Source organism: Ciconia boyciana, chromosome 26 (genome assembly GCF_034638445.1).
Source record: "Ciconia boyciana chromosome 26, ASM3463844v1, whole genome shotgun sequence".
NCBI lineage: Eukaryota > Metazoa > Chordata > Aves > Ciconiiformes > Ciconiidae > Ciconia > Ciconia boyciana.
Genome location: NC_132959.1, coordinates 600,550 through 624,205, shown reverse-complemented (window position 1 = coordinate 624,205; position 23,656 = coordinate 600,550). Strand labels below are relative to the sequence as shown.

At 58.2% G+C, this 23,656-nt stretch overlaps 1 protein-coding gene across 11 annotated transcripts; it reads right to left on the bottom strand.

Moving 5' to 3' along the window:
• Positions 1-211: 211 nt before the first annotated feature.
• Positions 212-17,024, bottom strand: TPM3 (tropomyosin 3). Of its 11 annotated transcripts, XM_072846458.1 has the most exons (11): positions 16,656-16,996; positions 13,098-13,231; positions 12,140-12,257; positions 11,819-11,889; positions 10,392-10,467; positions 9,836-9,898; positions 9,607-9,676; positions 7,700-7,778; positions 5,723-5,786; positions 4,870-4,884; positions 2,022-2,105 (listed from the first exon to the last, which is right to left on the bottom strand). In XM_072846458.1, exons 1-11 carry the CDS (start codon positions 16,785-16,787, stop codon positions 2,037-2,039), a joined length of 891 nt encoding a protein of 296 aa, XP_072702559.1. In that variant the 5' UTR covers positions 16,788-16,996; the 3' UTR covers positions 2,022-2,036. The 11 variants fall into 11 exon arrangements, with proteins under 11 accessions (XP_072702551.1, XP_072702553.1, XP_072702550.1 ...); XM_072846450.1 differs by lacking the exons at positions 2,022-2,105; positions 4,870-4,884; positions 5,723-5,786 and adding an exon at positions 212-1,388 and having other exon boundaries at positions 16,656-16,848; XM_072846447.1 differs by lacking the exons at positions 2,022-2,105; positions 4,870-4,884; positions 10,392-10,467 and adding an exon at positions 10,943-11,018 and having other exon boundaries at positions 5,645-5,786; positions 16,656-17,024.
• Positions 17,025-23,656: the final 6,632 nt, after the last annotated feature.

Sequence of the window (23,656 nt, the reverse complement as noted above, 5' to 3'; positions counted from 1 at the left end):
AGGGCTGAGGTAAAAGAGGGAGGACTCACCCCCACAGGCCCGCTTTTGCGCTCTGGCCCCAGGAAGAAGCAGGCGAGCCTGGTCTTACCTCACCCCCGGTCTCCTCCCTGAGGGATGGGCACAGGCCCCGTTCTTCAGACCCACCCTCATCCCCCGCAGGCCCAGATGTAGCGGCTCGCACACAGTAAAGCTCTGCAGCCAGACAGCAGCGTGGAGGGATTGGTTTTTATTTCAAAAGACAGTAAGACAATTTTTCAATTTAGTATCAAAACACTTGATAGGGTTCTTTTCTTCAGATTGGCCCCTAAAACTGCTACAACCAAGCAGCATGCTCGAGCATAAGCTACACGCCGCGAGCTTGACACATCTCCACACTCACGCCTCACAACAACTACACATCAGCAATGCACAGCAAGATGGCTTGTACCTTAAGACACTAAGAGCACTCCTGGCCAGGAGGGAAGGCCTCAGTTCCCTCCCTCAGGGTAGGCAAAAAAATTTCCCCAAGACAACAAGGCTGTTGTACTTAAGCTGTTAAGTGTAACCCAGCAATGAGCGATAAAGCTTGGTGCGTCAGCACTTAGTGAAGGCAAATTCAACCCCTGTGTAGCAATGGGTTAGAGGGGCCGTGGCTTCTCTAAGCCTACCAGGAAAGGAAGCAGCCAACAGTGGGGGGAAGGGAAGGAAAACAACCCCTGTGAAGGTTCAATTGTTCAGATAACAGGCTTGGCTTTAAAAAAAAAAAAAGTCTCCCTTTGCCCAAGTTGCTTCTCCACAACACAGAGTTACCTTAAAGCTGAGAAACTGAACTGCTCTTTTGGCAAACAGCTCCTGGAAAGAAAGTTTTCCCAACAGGCTTCCATCCCTAGCCCGGCTACTCTGATTCAGTGGCCCACAGCCAGGAACTGTCACACCCTTCTTCCTCCCCTGCCAAAGCAGGGTGGCCCAGAGCTGATTAACAGAAGGTTAATACCAAATTTTAAAGCCAAGAGCTTTGAAGTGTAGCTCACCAGCCTCACGAGTTATTTGGAATGTTTACAATGGTTGCTACAAAAAAAGGTAGTTACAAAATGTGTACATCTCAAACATGCTCCCCAAACATTATTGCATTGTTTATTTCCCTTAATAATGCTGTTTGAAGCTCTGCCCAACCTGATGGCCTTTAACCCTGAGGCAAAGGAGAAGATTTGTGTTTGGTCAAGTTGGCAACAGAAAGTAAACTCTGGTCCCCAAGGGTTAGAGGTCAGCAGTGGCTGGGCTGGCCCCCCCCAGGCATCGTGTGGCGGAGGCAGTGGCAGGGATCCATTACATCTCGTTCAGGTCTAGCAGGGTCTGGTCCAGCATTCTTTGCGTGCAGAGATGCTCCTCTTTGGTGGATTTCAGTTTATCTGGCAGGAAGGAAGAGTCAAGAGTTACCACTCAGCTTCAGACAACCAAAAAACCTTCGCCGAAGAAAGCTTGCGCTAGCCCCTTCCCAGCACGCTGCCGCAGCAAGTCCTCAGACCGGGGGTGCCTGGCTGGGTGCAGCTAGAAGCTCTGAAGTTACCTGGCTCATTTGTAGCCCTTGCCTCTCGCATTGCCGGTGCTCCCAGTTGGCACGGTCACGATGTACTTTTAGCCAGTGCTCTAGGCAGTGTTTTGCATGCAGGTGCCTCTGGCTGTAGCTAGCTTTCCCCAGGGCTTCACCACTTTCAGACAGCAGACCCCCCATGGCCCAGCAAGGCACCCAAGAGCAACACGCTTGGGGGTAAAATGCTTAGAAATCACCCCCTGGAGTTACAGCTGTTTGTGCCCCCCTTCCCCCAGCACAGGAGAGAGATGCCAAGCTGGTCACCAAGACCGTAACTACCTAGCAGCAGGGAGCAGACAACCATGCCTCAAGGACAGCAGGGAAGAGGCTGTTTTCAGTGAAGGGCAGGCAGGGAGCAAGTAGGAGCAAGGGTGCTGCAACTCTGCCCGAGACTACAGGCAGCTGCACAGTCGATTCTCACATGTTCCTTAAGCCAGGAGGAGAGCTCAGATCAGCAACTAGCGCTCTAGGTAGGCTTTACTCCAAAGGTGAGCCCACCCTTATCACTGAAGAGATTCACACGCTGGGACACTGGCTGTAGAAAGATGTCCTTTAGGTACAGGCAGTTTCTCAAAGTCACTCCCCAGCCTCCCCAGGGTCAGAAACTGTGCACGGAGCAAGAAGCAGCCTTCCTAGAGCACTAGCCACTGCAGCATTTAAAGATTCCCTGCAGGCACTCAAGACAGCTTCATGCTGTAGATTTTGGGACTTGCCTTTTTTTTAAAAAAAAAAAAAGATGTCCATGAGCTTTTTGAACCCATTCTGGGGCTCTGCAGCTGCACTGGGGTCAGGCCCCAGGAATGACCACTTCCCCCAAACCTTCTAGGTTAGGACTCAACTATATAGGAAAGTACTACAGGTGTGCAGTGTCTTACAGACCACAAGGTCAGTCATTTATTGTTAGAAGCCATCATTCCATGCAGCAGGAAATCCTACAGTCATTCAGCTAACAGTAAATTAAGTTGTAGCACTTGACAGGCATCTTTTAGCAGACATAAGCCTAACTGCACCCCACCCCTCTCTTGGTGGGTGCAACCATTCTGGTTCCATGGAGGAGCCAGGCAGGACCCCCTGGACAAGTGAACAAGACTGCTCAAAAACCAGCCAAGTCTGAGGGTTACTTCACCAAGAATAGAGGTTACCTTTATAAAAAAAACCAACTCAAATAAATTAGAGGATAAATTCGAGTGCCCCATTAAATAGCAGCAATTGCATAAAATTTGCAAGTCTGCCAGTCTTAAGAATGATCAGATTTCAGTGTGGTCCACAGCACTGGTGGTCGCAATAAGCTTGTTTAATGGCATTAGTGGGCCCCCTTCTCAGTCACACAGATCATGCAGCGTTAACTTCAGCTCGTTAGAGAGCAGGCGATTTTTCTCAAGCTGGCTGTACAGGCGCTCTGCAGCAGCAACAGGATTAGGGGAAACAAGAGGAAGAGAGAAAAAGAGAGAAAGGGAAGGTTAGTAGAGTACCAAGATGAGCACATCAAATAAGCTGTCTCCATAACACATGCCTCTGAGGATCAAGTCTAGCCTATTACACAGATGAAGCTAGAGAGAACAAAGGTTTGTCTTACTCTAACTTGCGTTGCAGCTCAGGAAGATCACAGAGGAAACCAAGCGCGGGCAGAAATGGAAGTGCTGCCAAAGGCTTGCGAAGGCAAAGAAAGGAAGAGGAAGACACCAGAAGAGGAGCCCGCAGGCTGGGCTGGGCTGTACCCAGGTAAGGAGAAATACTTGGGATGTGCTTTAAGCCTGTGGAGCACTTTGCAGAAAGAAGTAGTTCTACCACAGCTGAACCAGAAGCACCTTCCAGAGTGAGCCACACCACATGGCAGTGGGATTGATGGGGTTTTAACAGTAGAACAGGAACACCAGAAGAACTGAGAATGACAACATCTCATACCTGACCCGGAAGACACACCTTTGTGCCACACTAACAACCCACCACATCTAGACAAGGACTGAAGGCAGTATCTGCTTTGGGTACGGGACAGAGGAAGTTCTGGAGCACAGGCTCCTATTTTATGTCTGCCCCAGAACAACTGAATGAGCAGGGCACAAACTGCCACTGCATCTGATAGCCTTCACCTCCCACCCAGTCCTTGTTCTTACAGGGCTCTAGCAGCCATACTCATCCCCAAGGCTGGTACCAAGCACACATACTCATCAGCAACTCCGGGGAAAGGGAGACCCAGTCCGATCCTCTCCCAGGACAGGTCACCTCTCAGGGCTGGATGGCCACTGTCCTACCATGCAGCCTGTCAGCCACAACCAGCCACCGCAGAGAACCAATTCAGCATCTGTCTCTGCCCATCTACACAGCCAGGGTCCTCCCAGTCTGACAACTCCAATTCCTGCATTTGGGGGAATTCCCGACAGTGATAAATCCTTATACGGCAGCTTCCAGCCTGGCAGAACTAACCATCACAAACTGAAGCAATACGCAGAGCATGCTGCCTCTGCCTGATGAGTGAGCATAAAGCACAGCAATTCTTGCTGGCCTTAGGCGGCTTCTCAAATCCTTGTACTACAAGGTCCCTAGGAACCTAGTGCACCCTCTGAAGGGGATTCTACACCATTCCTCATTGCTTTCAACCTAGGAATATTTTGCTCTTGAACAAGACGTGGCTAGGTAAGATTCAGGACACTGAGTCAAGCTGTTCACGTGGAGCAGCCAAAGCACATCCCCCTCTCCAGAGGGTCTCAGCCCAGCCCCTCCAGCATGACACCTTCACCCAGCTACCCCCAGCTCCTCTCAGCCCTCAGCACCTACTCTAACTACACCTCACTCTGCAGGACAGAGGGTAGTAATGCTGATTGATTGTCCCTTCTTTAAAGCCACCGAGGGACCAAGCAACAGCCAGAGAAGCCAACAATTTCTGTCCCACGGCAATCTAACTAGAAGTTGAAGGAAGTTGTCATAAGGGGGACAGGTACACCCCATCCTGGCCTACATCAGAGCCTACCTTGCACATCAGCTACTACTGCTGCTAGGGACTCACTCTCTGACCTCTGTGCTGGCGCTGAGCAGGTAGGCTGCGCACTCTGATGCCAGTCTCCAGCCCCAGGTGATCAGGGCTGGTCCTGGGTCTCCAGAGCAGCAGAGGACAGGAGTGAACTGTGGTCAGAAGTACCAGTGAGTGTAGGCTGGTGCAATGGCTCACAGCCTTCAAGCAAGCGTTACTGCTTGTGGACAGGGACCTGATGATCCACCCACATGAAGGAGCAGACTGACTGAAGTAATTAGCATGACCCTTCCTAGACCTCAGGAACAGGTCCTCAACATGGAATGCTTGCCCAGGTCTGCTGGGGCTAGCTCCAGTGTTTGGCCTGCTCCCTTCTCCACCCAGCCCACAGGGCAGCCTTACCAGCCATCCTTGCAACCTGGGGAGCTCCAGGACCTGTGCCTCCTGGTCAGCTAATCTGCATTTGCAGCACTCCCGAGTCAAAAGCCCAGCTCACAGTAACCAGCCTGCACAAGCCTAGCAATCCAGTCAGACCAGAAGCCTCTCAAAACCTCCCAGGGCAGAAGTTGCATCACCCACCCATCCATCCATCTACCACCCAGCGTGGAGTTCCATCAGGATGAGCAGGGAAAGGGCCTGCCACAGCCCAGCCTTCGATAACATCGCTTGCAACACCACTGTGCAACAGCAGAGCCACAAGCTCCACACAGTGCGAGTCAGTAATAAACCCACAGCTGATAGGACCTCCCCATGAGGAGAGAGGCCATTTCACAAGGGCAGGGTGCCACCTCCCACCTGGTAAGAGCTGGCAACTGAATGCTGGGCTAGAAGCCTCCACACACCCAGACACTTGTGACAGAAGCCCTGCCCTTCCCACAGGATCTAGACCCTCTACTCCAGCTGCAGGTTTGGTTACTGAGGAGTTACGGGTTCTTGCTTTGTGCTTACAGGGCACTGAGTTATTGCCCATACCCCAGGAGAGTCAGACCACCATCCGCCAGAGCTTCCCAGGCTATTACCCTTTGAAATTCCTTGCAGGAATGCTCCCTGCTTCCCCACCCAGACCCAGGAGAGCGGGGATAGCCCTGATACAGAAGACAGTGAGAACAGACTGAGGCAGTTCAGCGTGTCTGGACTATCCTTACTGCTAGTGCCATTTGTGTGGAGAACGGAGTGACACAAACCTGAGGAAACCACGGGAGGTGTCCCATTTCATCAAAACTCTGTTCATGAAGGGCTCTTCGGGCACTGTGGCAGATGAACCAATCCAGAAAGGAAAAAGTATTTGACAAGCCACCATGAGGCAGCACATACAGAGAGGCTGATCAGTGTTTATGGTACCAGGGCAACTAGCAACAGACTCAGACCAGCAGTGACGCATGGGAAGTGTTTACAGCCTGCTGCTAGCTGCAGTGCTCAGTGTAAAGCTCCGTGCCACGCTCCCAGGAGGATCCCGTCACCCTCAGCCCCTGCAGGGGGAGGGGAAGAGGCTGCAAAACACAGATTCCCTGGCTCAGATGACCACAGCCCTGCTGTGGTGCATTCTCATTCCTGAAGCAAGGGGCCATACATCCCCCCCACAGGCACAGGCAGCACCTCACACCCAACCAGTCCTGTCCAACTGGAAACCAGCCAGAGCTCACTTGATATTTATTAGCTGTCACACCCTGCCAGTGACCTAAGTGACTATCAGGTGTGGTGACTTCCCACTGCAAGCCAGCATTTGGCAACCGATGCCACTGAACACTACAGAGCAGGCAGGTGTGAGGAGTGTCCTCAGCCAGGCTGAAGCAGGCACAGCTCAAGGACTTCCTGCTACAAACCCCAGCCTCCCATTTGACCCTACAGGGCATGCTGCATGCTGAGGCACCGTGTGCAGAGCTGCAATTCACAACTGTGAGCCAATAAGACACCCAAAGGGAAAAATCCAGCGTGTTAATGAAGTCTGTGTATTCCACCAAGGGTGATGAGGGTTACACTGGTTCGAAGGCAACATTGAAACAGTTACTCTAAAGCAGCAAGTGGTCACTAGAAATCCATTTCTCAAAAGCACTAGCCATTCCATTGAATTTGTACAAGAATTGTTTTCCTTAAAAAAGGTGACATCATGCTCAAGCAAGAGGCAAGAGAAATACAAAAGGAGCTTTATGGCTCTACACAAGATATGCAGATGAGAACAACATACTCCCAGCTACACCCAGACATTGAAAGGGCAGCCCCTCAGAGCACAGCAGTGTCTGGCACATCGGTCAAACAGAGGGAGCTTTGTTTAGGAGCAAGTGCAGCATAACTGGGGGGCTGCTGCTGCTGCAGTCAAGCTTCAGTGTCTTTACAGCACTCGTTCCCAGGGCTGCCCTGTGCACAGTAACTGGAAAAAGGTACTGGAATTCAGAGCGAGATGACGAGAGCATGAATGCAGGGTGCAGATGCAGAACAAGCCACCAAGCAGAGAGGCAAATCCAAAGTGGAGTTTGGAATCGCAAGACTTATCTGTGTGAGACAGAAGGAGACACTAATTTTAAGAGAAGCTTAAGTGTTTGTGCACAGCAAACTTTGCTTAGGGAGCTCTCGGACGCTAGCATTAAGTCTCTTCCTCTGCAGTGCAAGTACCTGGCCTCTCCTTGGTTAGTGGTTGTACTGTGCGGAGCAGCTGTTAGCAGAACCCACCGCAAATCTGAACAGAAAGCCGAGTAGCAAAGTTGCAGAAACATACGAGTTCAGCTACTTCCACAGATCAGTTCACGATCCAGCCCACCTCAAGCCTGTTACGGCAATTCCTAAGGAATCCACTCGACGGTTATCCACAGCCTCTTTCAGGAGGAATCCCGAGACCATGGCCCAGTGGCTCCAGCAGGCAACTAAGCCACATTACCTTAGGAAGCCTTTCCCAGTGGGACTGGAAATTGCACTCATAGAGTTCAAGTCAGAACCCTTTCAGGCCAGCACAGCACTTAGTGTTACACATGCAGATCACAAGGACCTAGAGTTAGAGTACAGCATGCTGCAGGGAAGCCTCCACAATCCTCGAGGCAGAGATCTGTAGAAGTAACCTAGACACAGTGCCATTGATTCTCCAACTATGAAAATCACAGCAAACCAAGCAAGCTCTGGCGGTCTAGCCTGCTGAAGCGAGAGGCGAACACCAGCCAGCTCATATTTACATGGAAGTCATGTCATTCAGGGCGTGGTCCAGTTCCTCACTAATTGCTTTGTACTTCAGTTTCTGGGCATAGAGCTCATCTAGAAGAGGTTTAGGAGGAGAACAAAAGGGAAACAATGAGGGAAGGCAGAGGAGTTCTTCCAACACCCTGGGGCAGGAAAAGCAGTATGGGATTCATGAACAGAAGAAAATGAAGTTAGATGTGGAGCCATCATGACTCCATATTAGTTCCCGACAATGAACGCGAGGGTTCCAACAGCCTGAGGACAGTCTGACCAGCAAGTGCCTTCCAGGATTACAAGCCAGCTCTAAGGGCAGCAGAGCCAAGAACTCAAACCACATCAGCTTGCAAGAACAAGCTGCCCAGCTAGGTCAGCAAGAACCACTGACAGGAGGAGTAGCAGGGAAGGGCAACTCCATCCACTTAGGGAGAAGCTTGCTACACCTAAGGAAGGCACAGATCAATTGAGGTGCTGTGTTCTCACCTTCAGTCTCAATACAAAAACCGGCGTGGGAGAAGTCAGTCACGTAATAGTCCTGGGCATGAGAGGGAATTCCCATTCTGTAGTACTCAGCTAGGCAGGGTGAGCTGAACAGACAGGCCACACCTGTGTTCTCCATCAGATAATGGAGCAGACAGGCAGATCACCCGCCTTCGGGGAGCAGGCAGTCCTGAAACTCCTACTGATGCACTCCTTGAGCACTGTGCAGAGCTGGCACAGACTTCTCCCAGCTCTGGCTGCCTAGGCTACAGTACAGCTGGTAATGTTGTTAACGGCTTCACAGAGCCCAGAGAACTTTGTCAGTTGTCATAAACTAGGTCACTTCAGCAGCAAGGCTGGAGACCGGAGCCAACCCTCGATCAACGTGTTTCAAGGGGAGCATGCAGGGATTTGGAGGAGTTTTTGCAGTTCCCAATAAAAGCTTGCCCTGGATCATGAGGTGGCTCAGATTGCTGCTTGGCTGCAGTTCTGGAACAGCTCAGCTGACACCATTGCTATTTCTAGATAAAAAAACCTCCTGAGTGACTCCAGACGATAGGATGTGGCTTTGAATCTCCAAGACCTGGCACTAAAAGACCACAAAGGCACATGCTCTGGTTGAGGCAGGAGGCCTGTAAGAGTTTTGGTTTACCAGCACCACCACTCCAGCCACAGCTATCCACAGAAGAATCCGGCCACAGCCCCAGATTTAAGGGAGGCAGTTGGAACCTTCTCCTTCCACGGCTTGGGGAAAGGTAGGATTCTGCAATGGCAGGCCTCAGGAGTGCTCCTGAAGTACTGTGAAACCAGGAACAGGAGGAGGAAAGGAACCCATCCTTGGCACAGGCTGACCACCACACTGCATGGATGGGGCTTCTGGTGATTTAATCTTGAACCAGGACAGACACTGGGGAGTCAGTCTTCATGGGGGCTGTTTCAAGACTCACTGACTACTGTGGTTGACTTGCAGCAACACTGTCTGCAGCAGACAGCCATGTGCGTGAGATTCTGCATGCAAGTATGTTATTGTAACCAATTCCTGTGGAGTTCAGGCATTTTTTTCCTATGCCACTCCTTAAATCGGGTTAAGCTGGAGCATAGGAATCCAGTTACATTCCTGAGGACATCACAACCAAGATAGACCAGCCACGCTATCTGTCACTATCAGTCAGATACAGCAAGGTGGTTGGATCAAGAGCTTGATATCTGCCACAGCATAGCAAGGGAACTGTTTTCAGAGTAGATGCACAGGGCATGACTCTTGAGCCCAGAGGCACCAAGCCTCACCTTGGAGGCCGAGTTAGGTCATGCTCCAAGCACTGGGGAGAAGAGCAGTGTCTCCACTCTCCAGCTATCTGGGAGACAGCCTTCCTCAGCTCCCTACTCATCACCACATATTCTTTGGCTTCCCATCCCCAGAATGTACCTTCCAAATCATCAATGGTCTTCTCCAGCTTGGCTACAGACCGTTCAGCAAATTCAGCACGGGTCTCCGCCTGCCAGACAGAAGCGAGCCAGTTAGTACAACAGCTTTGGGATACAGAGGACTACAGAGGCATCAGCCTCAGGACGTGAAGTCTCCCACCCTCCACATCTCTCCCCAGTCAAGCTGAGGCCAGCTCACCCAGCTGGGCCATCCTGACATGGTCACTCACCTCTTTGAGTTTATCAGTCAGAATCTTGATCTCTTCTTCATATTTATCCTCTTTTTGAGAGTACTGTGGAAAAGGAGAGGAGTCAGCAATCAGCAGCCCTCAGCAGCACCAGGTACCTCCCACTCCAGAGAGCCCACAGCTACAGAGGGAGACTTGAAGTCCTCACTGCAGTGCACATGCCCACAGAAACTTCCAACTGGGAGTTGTTCACATCCCTAGCCTAGTCCAACAGAACTGGGTCAGGCAGCAAGTCCCACATCATGCACGCAACACAAACTTGGGCGGAGAAAAGTTCTCATCCCAGCAGCATAAAGATCTTGACTGATCGAGTCTGCCGCAAGGCAGGGAAGGGCGCCCAAACTTCCCGCACTCCCAGCTTCTACAGTCAACATTAGCCCTGCACTGAAATCCGTTAGCTGTCCCAGGAGAGCAAGCACAGCTCTCCTTGCTTGCTTAAGGCTGCAGTTGTGTCATTTCCATCCCAGTGGGTGCTCTGCTGTCACACACCCTCCTAGCAAAACAGAAATGTTTCTGGCCCTTGGACAAGCAGCCCTACCTTCTCAGCCTGAGCCTCAAGAGACTTGAGATTGTTGGTGACATTCTTCAGCTCTTCTTCCAGCTCAGAACATTTACTGTGGGGTTTCATAAAGAAAGGGGAGAAAAAAAGGAAAAGAAGAAGTGGGAGGGAAAGACAGGAGAGACAAGAAGTGAATCCATGTGCAGGGAAGACAATCTGCGATCAGACTGGATGGGACCCTGCTTTGAGGCACTTGTGCGGAAAGCAAGTTCCCTTCCTGCCTCCAAGTTCATATTTTAAGTATTCTGCCAGCACATGCGCAGGGCACTGAGCTGAGCAGCAGAGATGTGGACAGATTTCAGCCAGACCTGGAGTCTTCAAGTAGAAACTGCATGTTTAGTTTGCTGTAAGGAGGGAAGCTCTTCTGATGGACAGATGGACAGCCACCACCACTCAGGCAGGAATATTTATGGGCAGAGAGGACAGAACGTTCCAGGAGAGAGAAAGACGCAGTTAAGCTGAGGGAAGGAGCGTAGCAAGAAGACCACAAGAGTTCCAGTTTAATGGTTCGAGAAGGGAAAGGTTAGTACCTTTTCTTCGGCAACAGACAGACACTTCAAGTGCTGGTCCATCACTCTGATCTGCTCCTGCAGCTCCCGGCAACGACTGTTAGTGACGGTCACACGATGGCACAAGCCAGGTGGGGGCAAGGGTCAAAAGGAGCACCAATAACACAATACCGCAGAGCATAAAGGGGGTAGGGGAAAAACACAAGAGAGTCATGGTCATGACATGCATGTCTGGGCAGGAAGCACAGTGCTACTGCTGCGTACACACTAACTTTGTTAGACAAGGCCCAGAGTACAGAAAGGCCCTGACCAGCTCCTCAAGGATCGGCTAAAGCATCCAGACACGTGAAAGGAGCCCAAACACCACAATTTGTGTGTCTGCTCCAAGCAGAGGAAGTCCAGCTTGCTGCTCAGCAGTGCAGAAGCCTGTAGTAGTTACTGCAAATATTTTAAGAGGCCAGAGACCAACCTCAGCCACAGTTCTGCCCTGGGACATCCCGCATGCCACCTCAGCTCCCGGCCTGGGAGGCCTCTGCCGCTTTAGGACAAGCGCTGTGCACTCACGTGCCCCGTAGCAACACGTAAGGATCTCGTGCCCATACGTACAAAGCAGTGCTGGTGAATACTGAGTGGAGAAGGATTCTCTGGCCTCACTAACTAGGGAGTCCCTCCATGCAAAGGGGCAGAACATCTCCACTACAAGGCAAATCACGTCATGGCAAACACCACGTCCTCAGCGGACCTAATCCTGCTCCGAGCAGGAGAGTGCTTCCAACTCTTTCATTTGAGGATCTAAACCCACCCTGTGCTTCAGGCCTTGTGTGACAAGGTTAGAAATGCTGTGTTAGTTCTCATGCAGAGGTAGACATGCCAGTTACATGCGAGCAGATTACTCACGACTCTGCAAGCTCAGCTCTCTCTTCAGTACGCTCCAGATCTCCTTCTATGATCACCAGTTTCCGAGCAACCTGGAAGGGAGAATCAGAGTTAAGAGGAAGGAAGATGATTCTGTACTTGTAGCTCTGTGCAAAGCAGTAAAGGGAACGCCTACAGGAGTCATTGGAGCTGCCAGAGTCTTTTGGCTAAGGGGAACACTGATATAGCTCTGCTGAGCGCCAGGCCCTCCCCCCAAGTTTGCTGAGGAAAGCCCTGTCAGCAGGAAGAGGAGCCGCCTCTCCTGGCCAGGACCAACTGCACTAGAGCATCCAAGGGTCTCACCTCCTCATACTTCCTGTCCGCCTCCTCTGCAATGTGCTTGGCTTCCTTGAGCTGGATCTCCTGCAGTTCCATCTTCTCCTCATCCTTCAGAGCTCTGTTTTCAATGACTTTCATGCCTCTGCCCAAAAGAAAGCACAGGGAGGGGAGATGTATAAAACAATCCTGTACAAGCCAGCAGTGTAATGAATTTCAGAGCATTAACAGTGCTCCCCCGGGACCACGTTGCTTCCTTATGAGCCACAACACCTCCGAGTGCAGAGGGTAGCACAGGAAGGCAGACACTGCTGGGCTGATGCAAATACAGCAACCTCGATTGCTCAGAATTAACTGTTCCTTGGAGCGTTACTCCAGCAGCTCATTGGGCTCCTTGACCAAAGGAAATGTGGTGCTGCTGAGAAGAACAAGCCAGGCTGTCTTAGGGACTCCACACAGCTGAGCCAAGCACTTTCCAGGCTGGAATGCAGGAAGGGCCAAGTCCATCTTTATGGCAGGACATCAGCTGGGTCAGGCTGCTCACTACAGCGTGTGCACCGAAGAAGCACATCAGCCAACTGGAAGTGGACCGCTCCCCTATGAATCACACTGCCAGGTCAGGGTACATCTGCCAGAAGGGAGGATGCTGGCAGAGGCAGCGGGAAGAGAGGCTTCCCCACCAGCAGCCACCTTTACAAGTCAACAGTGTCCCAGAATCCACTTATTTCTCCTCCCTTGAAGACAGGGATGCATGGCAGTACACAGCACTTACTCACTCCTTAGCCTCAGGTTCCAAGATACTCACTCAGAGCCAACAGCATTGTTTTAGTTGCTCTGCATAAGCAGGCACCAACTCCCACATCCAGCTTTGATGTGGTATCTACTTCCCACCCTCCAGGAAGCCCAAGAGGTTGATGGCACTGGGCCCTCGGTCAGGAACACGTCTGAGATGTTTGACCGAGTGAGAGCAGCAGCCCTTGCTCACCTTTCGCTTTCATCTGCAGCCTTCTCTGCCTCTTCCAACTTCTGCAGAGCTGTGGCAAGGCGCTCCTGGGCTCGGTCTAACTCCTCCTCTACCAGCTGGATACGGCGATTCAAAGATGCCACTTCTGCCTCAGCCTAGAGAGAGCAGATGAGGGTGACTCAGTCTGTGGCAGGTTTAGCAGTTAGTGCGGGGCTGCTGAGCTCTGCCTTCAGGTCAGCGGCAGCACGTGGGAAGCCAAAACAAAGCCAGGGTGCTTTATCCACTTTCTTACAGAGGCTGCGCTCCCATATGCTTGCACGCAGGGTAAGCTTTGCAACATTTCACACACACACGCTTTGTCCATGCAGCAGTCATCCTGCAGGTTTCTCGCCTGTCAGCTTGAGCTGACGTGACAGTTTAAGCCATAAACACTAAGTAGATGACTTACGCTAATGGGTCTTCTCCGCAGCTGCTGTAATCCTGCCAGGCCATCAATCACAGTCCTATTTATCCACCACACCAGAGCTCTGTGACAGCTACCGTGTAGCACAAAGTCAGTTTACTCATGTGATCCGGACATGAGCATTGCTTGAAACAAGCCCTCTCATCAGCAACGTGAGAAAGATTAACAGCTTCAGAGGTCTGCCAAGCTGCATCAGGGCACTGGCAGGCCAGGCTTTCTACAGCACTGCCTCGACTTGGGGCAGCAGCAGGGCTCAGCCGATCACTGTAGTGCCCACAACCCCAGCAGCTCAAGCCCCAAAGAGCCAGCTGTGCTCTAAGGCTCCCTTCCTCTCAGCGATTCACTAATAACCCAGAGAAAGAGCAAAAGCCTCAATCCAGTCTTGAGACAGGTTGAGGCGGCTGTTCCCCAGCAACAGCCACATGCAGACAGCCACCTCAGTTCAGTCGTACATGCCAGGAGCCGGTGAAACTGCCGAGAGCCTGCAGGCGCCACGCATTTGCCAGAAGCGTGACCACAAAAGTGACCAAGGCTTTAATGAATCGGCAGAGATCAGAAAGCCATTGCACCTCCCCAGCCAGGCCTGTTACAGCAGCACTACTATCAACCATGAGGCGTCTGCTTACAGCCCAGCCTGCATCAACCCCGACCAGAGCCTGGGGGGAAGCCTAGCTGCCTCGGGGACACTAACAGCCCACCTGAGCCACCCCAGGGGAACCCAGAATCCTGCTCTCCAGCAGGATTACTGTGCTGGTACAAAGATGGACAGGGCTGCAGCCATTTCAGGGCAGCACTGTGATCGTCTACAGAGACCTGTGCACAGGCACATGGCAGGCATATATGAAATATCCCAGCTACTTGTAACAAAGCAGCCTGCAAGGACATGCTGCTTCTAACCCAAGGAGGGAGGAGCAGAGCGATGAAAGAAGCCAGTGTTAGAGCAGGGCCCGACACAAATCACGTTCAGTTCCCGGGAGAGGCTGTCCGAGCTCTTCCCCCGAGCTGGCAGCAAGGCGCTCAGCACCCCCCCGCAGCATGTTTCAAGACCAGGTTTGTGAGAACACAAGTTGAAGAGAAGCTCCCATTCCAGCACGCCCTGCTCTTCACCAGGGAAGCCCGTCACCACTTTGATGCTCAAACAAGGCAGCGCTGCAGCGGGCTGCCCCAGAGCCAGCCCCACTGGCACATTCCTCCGGAGGAGGAAGTGGTCTGCTCAAAGAGGAACAATACGATACGTTAAACAGAACTGCGAAGGAGACTGCTTGACACACGTCTTTTGCCTAGTAAAGAGGCAATGAGCTGTCAAGGTGGAGAGCCTCCTCCTTCTCCCAGGGGATGGAGACACACCAGCACAGCAGGCCTCAGTTTCCTGACCCCCTGAACCACATCATTTAGCCCTGACTTCCTGCAGGCAGCACTTAACCCACCCAAAAAAACACACCCTTGCTTTTAAGGAACTGCCTCTCCCTCCCTCTGCAGAAGGGTCCTTACACCTCCCTTTCTGCTTCTCTTCACTGGATACAGCTGAAGCTGTCAGACTTCCCCGGGGCACAGGGGTGACACTTCCAGGCAGCTCTGCTGCCAAGCAGCACATTCCCGTTACTCCGTGCTTCCTTCAGGAAGGCAGCCCTGAGTCAGGGAACTACCGGGAGCCCTGCAAGCCAAGGGCAGGGCTCGCCTCGGCCTTCAAAGCTCACCATCGCTTCCGCAGGCCAGGCCACAGAGATCTAACAGGGACATTCCTCAGGACCCGAGGGCCAGGCCACAGGGTGAGTTACATGACACCGCTACACTGGGAACACTGGTTCTCTCCCCTGTAGCGAGGCTCCAGCAAGCTGGGAGAAACACGCACGTTCCCATGACAACGCCGCTATTGCAAGAGAATTCCTTATGTGGCTGCAAAGAAAGAGCCCAGCTGAGGTCTGGGAGTGGCCTCGTCCCACTGCGCGGCAGAAGCTTCTGCCATCAGCCTCAGTAGCAAAGCCCGATCGGTCCCACAGCAGCAGCACCACGCCGCTCGTCAGACATCAGACTTGGGCACCGGGGATGGAAAAGCCTCAGCTTCACCTTTTGAACAGAATCAGCAGCAAAGTCACCGTGCAAATTTGTAGAGAGTCACACTCAGATCCGAGCCAGTCACCCACAAGGACCTGCCCTGTGTCACCCCATCCGCTGTCCCCAGGACGACGCCAGCCTCGCCTGCCTCCCCGGCCTGACAGAGCTGCAAGAGTGGGCGTTCGCCAGTTCAGATTCTGCCGTGGCTGCTCCATCCTTCCCTCCAAACGATCCCAGCCCAGTCCTTGCCTTCCCCCCACATGCTCCCAGAAGGCTGCCAGCCTTGGAGGCAGCGGAGATCCCCGGGCAGGATGCAGAACTTGGGAGCTTTCCACTCAGCTCCTGCACTGGCAGCATCACGAGTGACATCACTTCCATTTTATCAGCACATGCCAAGGCTACTCACACCTTTGTGCTTGCAATACTGGGCCACACAAGATGGCCGGGTTCCTCCCCTTCCTCTCCAGCAGCTCGGAGCGAGCAGGCGGCCAGGGAACCCGGCCGGGGACCGGGCACCCTCCCCCGCGCCTCCCCAACGGCCTCGGGTCCCCCCACCAGCCGCCTTCAGCTCCGGGCTGGCTCGGGAGACCGGTGACGATGACAGATCCGCCGGTTCCCTCCGGCTCCAGTCACTCCTCAGCACCGGCCGAGGCATCGCGGTTGGGGTCCAGGGGACCCCAGCGACAGCCGCCGCCGCCACGGGACACACGGCGGGGACGCTCGCAGGGAAGGGACCTCCCCGGCCCCAGCCGACACCACGGCGAGCGGCGCAGAGCCCGGATCGCTGCGAGCTGAGGTCGCGCAGGAACGCAGAGACGCGGGCCGGGATCCCGCAGATGCTCCCGCGGCCCCGGGCCCCGCGGCGCTGCCCGGACCCGGCTCGGAGCGGCCCTCGGCACCGCCACACCCGCGGAAGCGCCGCCCGCCCCGGCTCCATCCCCCGCTAAACCCCCCCACCCCCACCCCGGGGGCCGGCACGGCCGGCGGCGGGGTACCCCCTCCCCGGGGACCGGCGGCGGAGCCGACCCACACCGCGGCCCGGCCCGGGGCACCGGCGGTACCTGCTCGCGGTTACGGCGCTCGGCCTCCACCTCCCGCTGCAGGCGGTCTGCCCGCTCCTCGGCGTCGTCCGCCTGCTGCTGCAGCACCTGGATCTTGCGCTTCACCGCCTCGATGGTGGTGGCCCCCGCCATCCTCCCGGCCCAGCCCGTCCCGTCCCGCCGCTCCGCTCCGCGCCGCGCCGGCCCCGCCCTGAAATACCGGAACCCGCCGCCCCGGCTCCACCGCCCGGGAAGTGACGTCACTTCCGCGCCCCGTCCGCCCCGTCCGCGTTGCCGTAGAAACCGGGCGCAGCCGCCCGGCTCCGCGGCGGCGGGGCCTGAGGACGCCGGGACGGCCCAGGCGGGAGCGGGGACACCGGGTCCTGCCCCACACGGCACCAGGGCCAGCCCCACGTGGGCCTGGGGGCACGGGGACCTGCCCCAACGCGGGTGGGGGGACACCGGGACCTGCCCCGTGAGGGTGCGGGGACACCGGGACCCGCCGCACACAGGCCGAGGGACACCAGGACCTGCCCCACGTGGTACGGGGACCAGGGACAGCCCCGCAGGGGCCTGAGGACCTGGGCCTTGCCCCACCCCGGCCTCCACGTCCTGCCCCATGTGGGCGCACGCACCCCCCGCCCTGCTCCACGACCCCCCGCCATCCCCCGGGGTCCCCTGGCCAGGCGGCTCTGCGGCCCCGGGAGCACCGTGGGGCTGGGGCCACCCCAGGGCCGCCCTGTCCCTCAGCCCCGCGGGCCTTATACGGGCACGGCGGGGCCGCAGCAGCAGCAGCAGCACCGCATTCCTGGGGGCTGAGCTCACGCACCGCCTCCCCCCCACCCGCTCCCACCCCGAAGAGCCCCCGGACCCCGCCGGGCCCGAGACCCCGCAGCCCTGCGGCAGATCACGCTCCCCTCCTTCCTCCCGGGGACGGGGCTCTGGCGCCTGGAAGCTCTGCCAGGCTCCCGCTCCGCTGCTGCGTGCCAAAACCCACCATTGCGACAGCTTTAGCCGTTGCTAAAACTCTCGGGTCTCAGTTAGGGCAGAAGATGCTGCCAAGAGCTGTGAGGGCCCCGGAGCCCCCTGAGAGCTCAGTAAAAACATAACCGAGACCTGTCGCTGCCCTCGCTCGCCACGAGGCCTGTTGGGCAGCGCTTCGGGCACACGAATAAAAGGGAAAGGGGCGCCGGGCTGCCACCTCTGCGCCACCTCCTAAAAACCTCGGCAGCCAGGCAGGCGCATGCCCCCAGGGGTGCGTTTGCCAGGGTGGAGAGGGCTGGCACGCACTCAGCCGGCCGAACTGCTTGGCACGTCCCCCAGAGATGAGCTGGCGACTGAAAGGGCCTGATCCTGTGCACTCGCACTGGCTGGAAGGAGCCGGGAGGCAGCTGGGAGGCAGCTCTGCGCATCCAACACTCCGGGGTGCGAAATCCCTCCTCCCGTCCCTCCGCTTCCCTGAGCCGGGGTGAAAGTGGGGGAGCCCCAAGAGCCACCCCGGGGGGTGGTGGCCAGAAAAAGGGGGCTCCAAATGCACGGAAAGGGATTAACGAGTTGCGAAGCGAGTGGGGATGCGGTCCTCAGCGCTGCGGTGTGACGGCAGGGAGAGAGTGGGAATAGGTCAGCAGGGAGCGAAAGGAGGGAAGAAGGGTGCGAGGGCGGGAAAGGGCTCCCAGAGCTCTGCAACGCCGCGCTCGGCACGTGCCGAGCTCCAGCGCAGGGCTGGCGCTGCCGGCACGCTCAGCCGGGGCTGGGACAGGAAGCCATGAGCAAAGCCGCAGGGTTGACAAACAGCCCAGGGCTCAGGGAGGGGTCGGGAGTTCCCGATTACACCCCGGCCCCCAGCTCGGAGCCAGGACGTGCCAGCGAGAGCCAGCCCAGGTGCCCTGCCAGGGCTTGGGGCACTTCCCCGTGGCCCGGCATCAGCAGCGTAGCGGGAGGGGAAGGCTCCTGCCTCCAGGCTGGACGTCAGAGCTGGGCCCGTCGAGGGAGAGGAGCCGGGGGCTTTCTCCCAGCTCCCGCAGGAGGGAAGATCCGCATCTCCCCGACGCTCGACCCTTGAGGCATCGCAGCCCCACGGGGTGACAGCCCCTCGGGCTGCCAGGTCCCGGCAGGTGACGAGCAGGGCCAGACGCCATGCCACGTGATGCCCGGGAGAGCGGCTGGCCGGCGAAACCCTGCACCGCTCGCGCCATTGTTTTCCTGGAAACGGCGGCCGACAATAGCTGGGCTGTGCCATTGTCACGCTGCCCACGCGGCCTCCGCCTGCCCGGGGAGACGACAGCTCCCTCCTCCGCTGGAGCTCGGCTCCTCCGACAGCAGCCGTGACTCGGAGCTTCCTGGGGACATGCACGGACCCATGTCCCGCGCTCGAGGGGCTGCTTGCTGCCGCCAGCTGCTGTGGCTCTGCCCCCAGCTCGGGGTCCCCATGCCCTGCTTCGGGGAGCCTGGCTGCCCAGCCTGCTCCATCCCCGCTCCCAGGCTGCCTGGGACGTCCTTGCCCCGGAAGAAGCTGGGACCGGCCCCTGCCAGCATCCCTCTGTCCCCTGCGTGGCTGTGGGTGGCCCCCCCAGGATGTGTCCTTCCTGGGGTCACTGTCTGCTCCCAGACACCCGCACAGCTTTGCCAGGAGTGCACGGAGCCTGACAGGGACCTTCCTCTGCCCCCAAGGCCGCAGGAAGGGCTGCAGTCCCACCGGGAGGGCGACAAGGGGAGGGTAGCCAACCCAGCTCCCACCCCGCACCCCATACGTACGTCTGCCGCCTTCTTCTCTGCCAGCTCCAGCTTTTCCTGGGCATCTTTCAGGGCCTCGGAGTATTTGTCGAGCTCGTCCTCCGTCCCCTTCAGCTTCTTCTGCATGGCAGCAAGCTCATCCTCCAGCTGGAAGGGCAGCGGCAGTCACCGCAGGTGGACGCCCCTCCGGACCCCCGCACGGTGGGAGAGCCCTGCCTACCCCATGCCAGGCTCAGCTCTGCCCCACAGCATCCCTTCTGCCCCATCCCGGGGCCAGCTCTGCCCCACGGTGTCCGTCCCTGTCCCACATGACACCAGCTGGCAGGGGCTGAGCCCTGGGCAGCCCCCGGGATGCCCCATGGCATCGTGACACAGTCCCCGAGCTGTGGGGCGGTGGCAGCTCTCACACCCTTGTTCCCCTTGCCAGAGTCCGTGTTGGGTCTGGGCTCAGCATGGTCCAGCATGGGGAGAAGCCGTCCCCCCGGACATCCCCAGGCTGGGGGCTTCTGCCGCCCACCCTACCTGCTTGCTCCGCTCCTCCGCCTGCTTCTGCTCGGCCTCCGCCTGCTCCGCCCGGTCCAGGGCATTCTCCTTGTCCAGCTTCAGCATCTGCATCTTCTTCTTGATGGCCTCCATCCTCGGTGGGACACGGGCGCCGGCAGCGGGGCGGCGGGCAGCAGGACGGGCAAGGGGCAGGCAGGGCAGCAGTGCTGCCTGCCGCCCCGCCGCCCGGTTTATCAACTCTGCCCTGCCCGCCGGTGCGGGGGCTTTGCCTTTCTTGGGCCGAGCCGCCTCCCCACCTTCCCAAAAAGTCTGTGCTCGGGACCCATTGTCTGCCCTGGGGGGTCCAGGCGGCCACAGCCTTATTTGGGCTCCTGAGGACAGCTGGGGCGGTTATAAAAAGCAGTGGCAGGTCTGCGAGCGGGGGGTCCCGCATTGTCCCGGCCGCCTGCCCCCCCCGTGGAATGGGACACCCCTGGCCGGTGTCACAGGGACACCATGCTCCCACCCGGCACTCCCTCGGGACATGCTGGGCAAGGCATCGAGCCGGGTCCGTGTGGCACCGGCAGTGAAGCCGCCCCCGGTTTGCACCCCACTGGGGGCTCGGGATGTTTTGGTGGCCCCCGGCTTGACATTTACCCATGCCCGGGGGCGGTGTGGAAAAGGGCGAGCTCAGCCCGGCGCTATTTTAAGAGCAGGGGCTTAGCAGCAGCCCCTGGCCCGAATTGTTTGGCTCAGCAGGGAGCAGCGGGGGGAGCCAAGCCCGATACCCAGGGAAGAGCCCCCCAGGAGCCCGCTGAGCCCCAAGCCCGGCTCCGGCCGTGCTGGTGCTTGGCGGCAAGGCAGAAGTTGCTGTTGGCAGCTGGAGGAGCAAATTCCGCAGGCGTGAGGAGGAATTCTCAGGGAGAGCGGCAGCACTTCCTACGCAGCCAGGGGATTAGCAGCCTCCTCGCGCCAGCCACAAGGTCCTGCCGGCCCCGTCAGCCAGGTCGGGATGTCCCACGAGGGAGACCCGCTGCTCCCATCCAGGGACAGATTTTGGGGGCTGTGGGGGTCAGCACCCAGGGACCCAGGAGACAAAGACCGAGCAGGGCGCCAGGAGGGACAGTGCCCACGAAGGGCCCCGAGCAAGCGCTGCGCCGCCATGCCCAGGGAGCCATAAATAACCCCCTGCACCAGGGCAGCAGAGCCAGCGGTGGGCACGGGGCCACGCGCCTTTGTCCTGGGATCATCCCAGGCGTGAGCGGGGGGGACAGGTGGTGAGCGCTGACCCCGCCGCCATCCCAAACCTCCGCTGGCCCCCAGGGATGGCAGCTCCCGGCTCCCTCTCCCCGGCCCCACGGAGACAGGCGCGTGGTGCGGGCGGACGGGTTTTATTGCAGCGGCAAGAGGGTGGGCAGGGGGTGCGGGAAGGGGCGCGGAGGGACCCCCCGCGCTCCGCCCTGTCCGTGGGAGGGCGCAGGCAGCATCTCGCTGGGTCGGCGCTGGGCATCCCTGGCGCTGTAAGAATATGTTTGATATTTAGTTGGTTTTCCAATAAAACAACCTAATATCAAACATATCAGACAGAGGCAGGGGCAGGCGGAGGCGGACGGGACCCGGGGCTCAGCTCCCTGCAAGAGAAGGAGAGAAGGAGAGGCTGCGAGCGGGCGGTGGGTTAACTCCTCGCTGTTTGCCTGGGCAGGACCCCCCCAGGGCACCGCGCAGGCAGCACCCAGGCCTCGGTGTCTGGAGCCCGCCTGGGCAGTGGCACCGGCGTTGGGATGCTCTAGGATCTGGTGCCCGAGCAGGAGGCATCCTGCAGCGGGGACAAAGCCGGAGCAGGGCAGCGCGGGCACAGTCTCCTGGCACGGCACAGCACGGCACGCCATGGCACAGCATGTCATGGACTGGCACGGCATGGCATGGCACGGCTCAGCACGGCACGCCATGGCACAGCATGTCATGGACTGGCACGGCATGGCATGGCACGGCTCAGCACGGCACGCCATGGCACAGCATGTCATGGACTGGCACGGCATGGCATGGCACGGCACGGCAGGCAGCGCTGCCCACCCGTCCCTGCGCGCCTGGGGCCGAGGGGACCCAATGTCCGTCACTGCCTTACCTGGGCCGGCTTGGGGGGCTCCTCGGCGGTCTGGCTCAGGGGCCGCCCAGCCACCATTTATAACCGCGCTCAGCTGCACCCGGCGGGGGGACGCGGCCGGCGAGCGCCCTGGCCCCACGCACGTGGCCTCGTTCCCATTAATTACCACCCATCGACGTCCCCCTGCCCCCTCCGCGGACCCCCGCGCCCTTGCCGCTGAGCGCTGCCGGTCGATATGGGTCGATGGCCCCGCGCCGCCTGCTCCTGCCCCCGGTTACACTCCGCCGTCATTAGCGGGGCCATCAATACCGGGGAGCCGGCCCCGTCCCGGCAGGCTCTGCACCACCGAGGGGCTGCGCGTGACCCTGCCCAAGGACGAGCCGCGGCTGGCACTGGGGGGCTGTGCCCCATGTCCCCTCCTCCTGTGTCCCTGTCCCCTCGCTTTGGGGGAGCCGCTGGGACCCCCTGTCCACAGGAGCATTCCCTCCATGGGGGGTGGCCGGAGGAGGTGACCGCCTGTCACCCTGCCCCATTCCTCATGAGGATATGGCCCCCCCCGCCGTGCTGGGCACAGCTGGGTGACAAAGGCAGGACCCCAGACCTGCTCTGGGGTGGCCGTTGGGACCTGGCTGGCACGTGGGATCTCTCGGGGTGCTGGGGTCACGTGTCTCCCTGTGCCATGCCGGTGCTTCGCCACAGCGGGACGCATCGACCTTGGGAATGGCGCTGGGGGCTCTGTGGGGGCCCAAACGCTGGGGGGCCAACGGGGCTGGACGTGGGGCAGCCACAGCCCCGACTGCCATGAGGGAACGGGGGCACAGCCCCTGTCCCGCTGCCTGCCTGGGCTGGGGGACCAGGGGCTCCAGCCCCATGGGGGTGGCAGCGGGGCAGCAGGGCCACGCGGGGAGGGTGGCAGCGGGGACGGCAGGGACACATGTGGCAGCAGCACGGTGCTGGGAGCCGGGGGCACGCGTGCAGCGGCAGCTGATGTGATACAACCCGACAGCCAAGCTAATGAAGGGCCGTGGGCAGGGGGTGCCGGCCGGGCGGCCCCCAGCCCTGTCAATAAGCAGAGCCAGGGCAGGCGCTGATGGGCCCTGGGGCCGGGAGACACCAAGGTCGGGCTCAGGCAGTGGGGACGGGAGGCGAGGGACGAGGCCCCCCCAGTAGGGGAGCAGACGGGGTTCAGGGGTGCCCGGATGGTGAGGGGGGCCAGGGAGCATCGCACCCAGCCCAGCCAGGCTCCTCTCCCCGCTGCCGCAGGGTTGTGCCGCATGGCCAGGAGCACCGTGCCACAGGCAACTGGAGCATGTGGCCGACGCTGGCACGGCATGGCGGGACCCGTGCCGGGAGCGGGACCCAGCTGCGGAGCGTGCAGGGCTGGCAGAGGCACGCTGGCCGTGCTGCCATCTCCTGGCGTGGCCGTGGCCGGGACCACGCGTGCAGGATCCGGCACACGCAGGGTCACGGGCAACGCTGCCGGATCCCAGCCACGGCGATCGTGCTGGGCTGCCCCTTCCCTGCACCTCTGCGTAGGGCTGTCCCACGTCCCAGCACGCAGCGGACGCAGCCCCCATCTTGCTCAACGTGTTTTATTCTCGGCCAGGAAGCTGGGCAATGCCAGGCCGGTGCCGAGCCTGCCAGGCCGGGCACTCACAGCCGCTCCACGTAGAAGGCTTTCCCAAGCTGGCGCAGCTCCCGC